At 50.2% G+C, this 9,904-nt stretch overlaps 1 protein-coding gene across 2 annotated transcripts in view; it reads left to right on the top strand.

Moving 5' to 3' along the window:
- The first annotated feature begins 6,397 nt into the window (after nt 1-6,397).
- The window catches only part of ROR2 (receptor tyrosine kinase like orphan receptor 2), a 219,121-nt gene continuing 215,614 nt past the window's right edge, over nt 6,398-9,904 (top strand). For both annotated transcript variants that reach the window (XR_005020403.1, XM_036856468.1), the window contains exon 1: nt 6,398-6,739. Coding sequence is in view for 1 of the 2 variants with exons in the window: in XM_036856468.1 (XP_036712363.1) it covers nt 6,652-6,739 (88 nt within the window). In the remaining variant the exon portion in view is untranslated. The remainder of the gene's footprint in view (nt 6,740-9,904) is intronic.

Raw genomic sequence — 9,904 nt, 5'->3', positions numbered from 1 at the left:
GTGCGGGCCTCTCACTGTCGTGGCCTCTCTTGTTGCAGAGCACAGGCTCCAGGCACGCAGGCTCAGTAGTTGTGGCTCACGGGCCTAGTTGCTCTGTGGCATGTGGGATCTTCCCAGACCAGGGCTCGAACCCGTGTCACCTGCATTAGCAGGCAGATTCTCAACCACTGCGCCACCAGGGAAGCCCTGGACTATTATTTTTAATTGCCCTTTTAGGAAAAAATATTCTAACCACATGTATGGTATAATTTGGTATAATGTGGTATAATCTTTGTCCCTGATGCCTGGCACAGAGCTCCTAGAACCCTTGAAATCTGAGTGACAGAAGTGTCTTTTGTTATTCACAATGAACCCCTTCAACCATACCTGAGTTTATGTTCATGAGGTGACTGACTTTCGGAGGGGTCTAGAGAGCTTTGGGATGGGGGCTGGTCACCGGAAAGACCAACCAAGGCATGATTAAAGAGTCACCCACTCCCAGCCCCCAGCTGCCTCCCAACCCAACCTCTGCAGAGGGAAGAGGGGCTAGATGTGGAATTCAATCACCAATGGCCAATGATTTAGTCAATCATGCCTATGTAATGAAACATCTGTAAACCCCCCCTAAATGAAAGGGCTTGGAAAACTTCCAAGTTAGTGAATATGTGGAGGTGCTGGGAGGGTGGTGCACCCAGGGAGGGCATGGAAGTGCCACGCAACCCCCCTTATACCTTGCCCTATGCATCTCTTCCATTTGGCTGTTCCTGAGTTGTATGCTTTATAATAAACTGGAAATATTAATTAAAGTGCTTTCCTGAGTTCTGTGAGCCATTCTGGCAAATTATTAAACCTGAGGAGGGGGGTGTGGGAACCTCCCCGCATTGTAGCCAAGTTGGCAGAAGAGTAGGTATCTTGAGCACCCAATACCTGAGACGGGTATCTGACGTGAGGGTTTCTTGTGGGACTGGGTCCCTAACCTGTGCAGTCTGATGTTAACTACTGGTAGTGAGTGTCAGAATAGAGTAAAATCATGGGATTCCCAGTTGCTCTCTGGATCATTGAAGAATTGGTGTTGGAAAGACACCATGCATTTGCTATCCTGGGAAGAAAAACCTTCTCAGCATGATTAAGGAGATAAAGGCTTGAGCTTCAACCAGTAGTGGGCCTTCTTGAGATGACCCCCTGCCAGGTGGGAGTCACTGCCATGCAAGATGATAAACTACAAAGGAAGAGATTAATTCCTGTCAGTCTCTTTCTACTGCCCCCATTTCTAGACATAAAGATTGGAAATTTAAGATAAAGTTTCTTTGTTTTAATGATTGTGCTCAAGATTTAGAACTTCTTAAGCTTGTAGTTAGTGGTGGAAACTGGAATCTTTGTTTCATCGTACCTGAATCTGAACTTTTGGGAACAAAAAAGCCTACCTAAGCTGTATGTAGACATAAATGGTTTGAGATAAAATATACTTTATAAAACCACTATAGTAAAATATACTTTATAAAACCACTATAGTTTGGGAGGGATGTGTAATTTTGGGATAGACCCATAAAAACATTATTCAGTCATGTAAGTGTGAAATGGAGAAACTGCTAGCATTATTTTATAAAGATTTGCTACACATTAGAGAGAAAAGCAGTAGGCTGGTAAATGAAGGAATTTATTGTTAAATCAGTGTTCAACACATCAGAGTTTTTCTGCCTTGCTTCCTCCTTCCTTCCCTCCCTCTCTCCCTCCCTCCCGTATATGCTGCTATCACATCTCAGGCACTGGTGAAAATACACCAGCCTGTTTCTTATGGAGGTTCAGATCAATAGGGAAAATCGACCTAATCACGTCAGCTTGCATCATATGGGTAAGATTATAACTGTGATGTGTGCCTCCAGGTGGAGCCCTAGGTCCTCTGTCTACATGGAGCCTTGATCCATCGTGAGATGATGGTGATAGGAGGGGTGTCCCTGCGGAAGTGACAGCTGAAGGGAGGAGTAAATGCTACCTAAGGGAAGGAAGTCAGGGAGAGCACGTTCCAAGCAGAAAGAACAGCTCGTGGAAAGTCCCCACGTGGAAGGGAGCCTGATGCTTTTTGTGTTTTTGAGGAAATGAGAGACCAAAAGGGCTGGAAAGTAAGAGCAAAGATAGCATGGTGTAGAATGAGGCTGGGCATTTGTGTGGGGTCAGGTCCTTTACGTAACGTAAAGGTTTCAGTCTTTGACTTAAGAGCAGTAGCAAGCTATTGGGCAGCAACTTGGTTAGACTTGAGTTTGAAAGATCTTTCCATATACGTGTGTGGAAAGCATACTGAAGCTGGGTGATAGTAGAAATGGGGAGACTGGTACGGAGGCTCTTATCTAGGTAAAGGTGTTATTATCTTGAGTTATGGTGATGGCAATGGTGATGGAGGACAGCAGACAGAAGGCATCCAGAAGGTAAAACCAATAGGATGTAGCAATGGGGTGGATGTAGGGAGATGTCAAGGGCAGGGCCTAGGCTTCTGTCTTATAGAGGTACATGGATACCATTGCATGAGGGAGGGAATTTAGGAAAAAGACTAGGTTTGAGGCAGAGTTCAGGGTTTGGGGGATGTAGATCACAAGTTCAAGCTGGATAACTTTAGTTTGAGGTGCCACTGGGACAGCCAAGTGGAAATGCCAAGGAGACGATTGAAAATGTAGGGCTGGAGGTCAGGGGAATAGTTCAGGTTGGATGTGTACATTTAGGAGTTGCCAGGCGTATAGGTGGCAGCTGAAGCCATGAGCTTGGAAGAGATTTCTCATTTGGGAGTGTGGAGTGAGAAGAGAGTATGGTCTAGGACCGTGCCCAGCATAACTGCCAAGTGGAGAGGTTGAGTAACAAAGGAGAAAATGAGGAAAGCCTAAAGAAGTAGCAGTGGAACCAGGAGAGCTTGGTGTCATAAAGCCAAGGGGAAATGTGTTTTCCAGAAGGAGTGGTCCAGGATAAAGTGCTGCAGAGAGGCTGAGAAAGAGAGAAACAAAGATGTCCACCGGGTTTCATAGTCTAGGGGTCCCAGCTGACCATGGCTGAGCTATTTGTGTGGACTCAGTGTGGAGTGAGGAAATGGAGCCATCTTGTTTTACAAGTTTTGTTATTTATCTTGTTTTGCACTTAATTTTTGTATCACGTGCTGCTGTCAGAGAAGTGTACAATTCAGTTGAGGATGTCCCAAGCGAAAAGAAAAATGAGCAAGTGACAATCTCACTGCACTAGTTTGCATGTGCTCCCCACAAAAGCCCAGTGGGCGGAAGCCTGTGAACTGTAGTTACCAACTTTTCACATTAGGGCAGTAAAGTTTGGTATGCTCAAACACTCCAGATTCTCACTGATTGTTTTGGTTGGAGCTAGCATCTACTGAGACTCAAAAAGCACGACCCATAAAAGCAAAAAATTGATTAAATTGAATTTCATCAAAATGAGAAACTGCTGCTTATGAAAAGACATTGTAAAAAACGTTAAAAGACACATCAGAGGCTGGGAGAAAATATTATCTATGTCCAAATCTTTATCTTCCTGAAATGGGCTTATATCCAGAACATATTAAAAAAACACTTAAAACTCAAAAATAAGAAGTTAAGAGATGAGCAGAAGATTTAAACAGACATTTCACAAAAGAAGGTATACAAATGGTCAATAGACTGTTCTTCAGATACCCCAGGACCCCTTGGTCTTGAAGCCTTCACACTGGCCCATTTCTGCACCTGGAATGCTTTCGCCCAGATATCCGCATGGCTCCTTGCTCATGGTCTTCAAAGGGTGCCTGGCTTCTTCCTGTTACTCTTGCTGGCTCACACCATGATCATTTCCTCTCCCTCTTGCCTACTGCCTGTCCTGGGGACAGCATGGCTGTGTTCAAGGTACATGATGTGGTAATCGGTCTTCTGGTATACATGCCTCCATAGAGTTTCCTCCTACAACGAAGAGGTCTGGCCTGCAAAACCAAAACGATACTGTGGAAATGACTGCACGTGACTTCCAAGGCTGAGTTATAAAAGGCTCTGCTGCTGCCACCTGGCTCTCACTCTGGGGGAGGTCAGGCGCCATGTTGTGAGGATGCTCAAGGAGCCCTGGGGAGAGGTCTGTGTGGCCAGGAACAGAGGCCCTCCTGCCCACACCCTGCACTAACTTGCCAGGCATGTGAGCAAGCCACCTTGTGAAGACCTTCCTGCCCCAGTGAAGCCTTCGGATGATGCAGCCCTGGCTGACATCTGACTGCAGCCTCATTGCAGACCCTGAACCAGGCCTAGCTAAGCCTCTCCTGAATTCTTGACCTATGGAAAGTATGTGAAATAATAAATGTGTACGGTTTTAAGCTGTTAGGTTTGAGGGTGACTTGTAATGCAGCAATCAATAGCTAATACATGTGGGAGGGAATAAGTAGGTCCAATCTGGCTTGGGATCTAAGCCACATTCTGCCAACTATTTAGAAAATGCGTATTTCAACCCTACCCATTTATAGGTGTAAACTTATTGCGTTTATCCCTCAGTTCTGAACCTGTAGAAAGGGGAGAAAGGAGGGAGTGAGGGGGAGGTTGGGGAGAGCAGGCCAGAGTTATAGGTAGGGATATTTTGGGGAAAGAGAAATCCTGAAAAGATGATTTTTAAAAAGCTTTAAGAAATCATGTGTGATATAACCCCCATTTCTGACCCCACCCAAGAAACCGTCAGCAAAAATACATGTCACTGTTTAAACTGTCGGGTCAGGTGGGGAACCCAGTCATGTGAAAATTGCAGACAGATGGGGGGCTGAAGCATGATTAGGTCATTTCCCCAAAGTTCACACCAAGAATGTGGCAGAGCTGCTCACCCAATGGTTCTGGAAGGACAACCTCAAGCATATGCAGTGGAAAGCAAAAGGGGCGCAGGTCCACGAAAAGGACAAAGCTTTGCTGATTAACCGGTTTTTGAAGGCAAGGCTCATAGGACCTTTCTCTGCCCTCTGTCTGTTTTTCATTAAATCCGGAATGGAGGGGTCTGGAACTAGTGCTTCAAGACCAACTCTTAAAGCCTTATTTACTCTTAAAGCATCCTTGAGGGCCCCCAGGGGAAGAAAAGGGAGGAAACACCCAAAGATAAACACCTGGCAGTCCTCACACAACACCGGGGAGAGCGGTCCGCGGTTCAGACCCGCACCAGCGGCGGCCGGAGTAGCAGCTGTGTGCGGGGCGCTGGAGCTGGATAATGATTTTACCATCTTCTCCCATTCTGCCCTGGATCCCTGGCCGCCCCTGGCCAGTCAGAGTAAGAGTCCTTCATCTGCTTTAGGAATGAGAACTGTGTGGGATGTTCCCCCAAATAGATTCGGCAGCGACAGACAGGCCTAAATAATTTGAACAGGCGTAACGGGCGGGGCTGGCTCAGTCACGTTGTCAGCAGACCACAGCAAGAGGACTTTTATTTCCTGCCATGTGTGAGGCGGTGGAAGGGCATTTCCAGGGGGGAAAGCTCAGGGGTCTGCGGGTCTGGCACCCAAGGCCAGGTCTCTCCCGAATTCACGCCACTCGCAGGAAATGGTGTTTGAGCAAAAGCGCCAAACAAACTGTTCGATAATCAGTTAAAAGATAAATCGCACAAAACAAACAACTGAGCCCCTGGAGGTTCCGAATCCTTTCTCCAAGAGAGCAAAAACAAAGAAAATTCCTAAGTTACAAACAGGAGAGTCAGGCCTTCCAATTCCAGACCTTTGCATGTGTTAAGCAAAACCAAGAATAAGCAAGAAAATATGCTATTTGAATTGCGTTCAAAATGTCTTTTACAAGTGAAGCAAATTACTTCTGCATGTTCTGAGGCTCTGCAGAGAACAAATAGTGGCCTTTAATGGGTAAAATTACACAATTTGCTTTTAACAGTAAACCCAAAGCCGCGGTGGCTTCAAATAGCATCGCGCTCCCGAGAGCTCCCTCCACGCAGCTCCACTCTTAGCAGTTTCTGAGCATTTTGGAGGGACGAAGTTGTCCCCACCGGGCGCAGCGTGGCGAGGAGGGGCCGGGAGTCGCCGGCGGGAACGCGGCCTGTTTCTTTCCTTGAACGTTCTGCTTCTCTTCCTCCCGCGCCGCCAGTTTCTGGGACCGGGTGGCTCTTTGGTTTGCCCCGGTGTCGGCTGGCGGGGCGCAGTGTCGTCCTGAGTTACAGATTTATGACCAGGCCCCCGGGGGTCCCGCCCCCTAAAGATGGGTGCCAACTGCCCCGGGCGTCTCTGCGGCGAGGGGAGCCCCCCCCCGAGGTCTGGCTGTACGCCCCCAAGGCTCCAACTTTGCGGCCAAGCGTCCCGAGGAGCAGGCCCGAGGGCGGGAGCGGGAGGCACGTCCGGGGACTGAGCTGCGGCCCCCGGTCCAGGCCCCCAGCTGCCCGCGCGCCCCGCCCGCCGCAGGCGTGTCCCTCCGGCAGGGGGCGCCGGCGCCGGCCTCGCTCTGCCCATCGGGGCGGGCGAGCCTGGGACCCTGCCTCCCTGCTCGCCCACTCCCGCCCCCCGTGCTTGTCCAGGCGGCCGGAGCCGAGAGGCGCATCCCGGTCGGGAGAGGAGGAGGACCACGAGTTCCTCGAAAGGGACCAACTCGCAAAGTGCCCGGGAGAAAGGGCAGCGGACGCGCGGCCGACAGGGGTGGTGGCGCCCGGACCCCGCGCCGCGCCGGTCCCAGCGCCCCGGCCCCCACGGCCCGCGGCATGGCCCGGGGCTTGGCGCTGCCGTTGCTGTGCGTCCCAGCCGTCTGGGCGGCCGCCGCTCTCCTGCTCTGCGTGTCCGGGACCTCAGGTAGGACCAGCCGGTCCGCGCCTGCCTGGGCGCACCTCCTCCGTGCGCGGGCACGGGGCTTTCGTCTCGTGCGTGTTTCCCTTCCTTCGTGATTCTGCCCGGGCCGCCGCGCCGGCGCCGCTGCTCCCGAGAGAGGGGCGCCTGACTGGGCCCCTCCGCACCCGCCTCGGCCCCGCTCCCCTGCCCGCGCCCCGCCGCGCGGGGCTGCTTTCAATAAGGCGCGCTCTGGGGACGACTAAGTGTTTCCAGAGGCCGGGGCGGGCGGCGCCGGCGCCCGCGGGGAGCCCCTAGCCGGGGGTTTCTGAGGGTCGTGAGTGTGAATGCGGCCGGGCCCCGGGTCCGCAGACGTGTCCGAGGTTCCCAGGACCTTGACTCGGCCCTGCTCCCCGAGGTTCCCTTCCAGGGCTCCTGGCCCGCGGCGCCCCCCTCTGAGCCGAGATCTCCCCAGGGCGGGCGCCGCGGTGGGACGAGGCTCGGGGAAGGGGGCTCCCTATCCCCGCCGCTTGGTTGAAAGGGGATTTGGCTTCCCTTTTGTTGGCCCCTCACCCCCTCCCCCACCGCCGGGAGGTGGCCGAAGCGGCATTTCCTGTGCCTGGGGTCCCCGGGCGGCCTTTCGGCTGCTGGGGACCTGGCCTCCTTCGGGCAGGCTGGAGGGGCGGGCCCGGCTCCCGGGTGGCGTTTTCCTCGAGGGTCGCGCGATCTTGGGCGGCGTGGACCGCGGGGCGCGCAAGAGCTGCCGCCAGGTTCGGGGAGAACCTGGGGGGACCGCCCTAGGGGGGCCAAGCCGTCCCGAACCCCGGGGCACCCCTGGCCTGCACCCCTCGCCAGATTCCCGCACCCTGCCGCGGCGGGGCCTCCAGGTTTGGAGGCTGAGGGGGTTCGCCTCACGTCCCAGAAATCCGTGAGCCGCCCCTTACACGTGAGTGGGTCTCAGTGTCTCCACTCCACGCATTGCTTCCCCGCCCCGCCCCTGCTCCATTTCTGCAGGAAGGTGAGAATAAGGCAACAGGCGCGAGAAGGGGGCTCAGCTCTTCTCGTATCCTGCTGCCAGCTGCGCGCTCCAGGGACCAGTCCTCCGATATAGGAATGCTGGGCAGCCTTTCCTGGGGGGCGTTTGGGTTTAAGCAAGAGCCGATTACGTCACACATCCCTGGTTACTTGATTTGGGAAAGGGGTTTGCATTTATGTCGCTGTTCCTTAAAGCATAAGCCGCTCAGGGTGCAATGTGCAATGGTAGGTAAACCAGACCTTCTAAGTCAGTCTTTGGGGTTTTAACAACATCCCTGTGGATTTCTGCACCCCTCACCCCGCTAGAATCCCTCTCCCCTTTCGAGTCAGGGGATGCATTTGCTGCGCTGTGGGAGGGGGAAGAGGGGGCTTATCCCGGCGACTCGACGTGCTTTTGCACAGCGTTTGCGTGGTGGCCTCGTGGGGATTAATTGCCCTGCAAAACCGTACCTCGCAAACTTATGCCCGGCGGCGGTTTAAGTTGCATTTGTCAGGCAAGAGTTGGATGTGGGTGATGTGAGAAAAGGTGATAGGTTTGTTACTTAAATAAAGGTTGTAACAAGACTGGAAAGGCTGCTCGCATTTTAAAAGCGCAGAGTAGTTGAAACATTGCCGTCGTTTACAGTCGAGTTTAAGAAATCTCTGAGGAACAAAGCCATCCAATATCATTTTCATTAATTTTTGAACCCTGTGTGGAGGTAATTTTCTTTTTCCAGTAAAATAATAGTAATCTCTATAGGGGAGGGAGCAGGGAAGCTGTTTATAATTCTCTTCCTTCTGGAATGCTAGGCTAGCTGGAAATTCAAAGAATATGATCATATTCAAAACTATGAATACAATTTTATGATTACAGGAGATTCGAGTGTTTGGCATATTTTCAGCTGTAAAGAAGAATCCCTGTAATTTGAGTGTATTTTATATACAAAACATAAGTTACTATGTAAAAACATGGAAAAGTTATTCTAAAAGGATTTTTAGGTTCTATATTTTTATAGAAGACTCTGTTCCTTAACGAGATAAATACCTGATTTGGGACCGGTGGCCCACCTGGGTAGGTTAGGCTGGGAGTTTTGGGGTCCCCCCACCCCAATTTTGACAGTGCAGTGTTTACTTCTGGCCCAGATCCCTGGAGTGATGGTGGTAATAAATAATGATAGTGATCCATTTGGAAGTAAGTAAACGAAAACATCTTGAATAAGAAGACTTTATGGAAAAAGAAAAGTTTTTATATACTATATAGTAAGGAAACATGTTTTTCTTATTATGGCTGTGTACCAAGCAAAGAAGAATCACACATTTGAAAATTTTCAATGTTTAACAGTGAGAGCAAGTTTAACCCTCACATCTACTTGATAAAAATGCCATCTGGAGACAATGACCACCACTGACCCTATGTGACATTCTGTGTGAGCTGCTATACTAAACTGTTTATAAAAATGGCGATAGGTGACCGAGGGGCTCTAGTCAGTGAGGCTGAACTCTTGATTAGTAAAGCAAGTCACAGTTAGAAAACTTAACAAGAAATCTGCTTAATATTTTGCAAGCAGAAAAGCAACATGGGTTTAAAAAGGTGCGTTTACCAGGAGTAGTTTTTGGTGAGAGTGATCTGCAAATTTACGAGGCAATGTGAAATAACATTTCTATTTTTATTGCTAAACCGTTTTTGTACTGTTTGGTCAAAATACCGCCGTAATTATTGTTTGTATGTCAGTCTCTGTTATGGTGTGATTTGTAGTGAATTACTTGTTCCCCGAGAACGTTTTGTCTCTTTAGCCTCGGTTTAACCTCTGAGACATTTAAGCCTGGCAGAGTTTGGGTTTAATGCCTATCCTTTGGAATCTTTTTCTGAGATCAATGGGATAGAAATGCAGGAGTAGGGGAACAGCCCGTCTGACAGGTAGGGAAGATTAATCTCCTAAAGGGGGATTTCTAAAGCAAGGTTTCAGCTGGAGAAGTGGCGCTCCTTTAAAATGCATTCCACGGGAGGCCAGGATGTGGAAAGTTATCATTATCATTGAAATGGGAACTGGGTGTGAAAGCCTTGGCCTCCCTAATCTGCAGAACTCTGACTTCTCTGATTAAAAAGTATAGGAAATCTGTGTACTCTGTAACTCTTTTCCCAGGGAGAGCTGTAATTATACAATTCCAAGTTGTCAG

The sequence above is a fragment of the Balaenoptera musculus genome, chromosome 6 (assembly GCF_009873245.2).
Source record: "Balaenoptera musculus isolate JJ_BM4_2016_0621 chromosome 6, mBalMus1.pri.v3, whole genome shotgun sequence".
In the NCBI taxonomy this organism is placed as follows: Eukaryota; Metazoa; Chordata; class Mammalia; order Artiodactyla; family Balaenopteridae; genus Balaenoptera; species Balaenoptera musculus.
The sequence above is the reverse complement of the archived record's forward strand: the minus strand, read 5'-3'. Positions and strand labels throughout refer to the sequence as shown.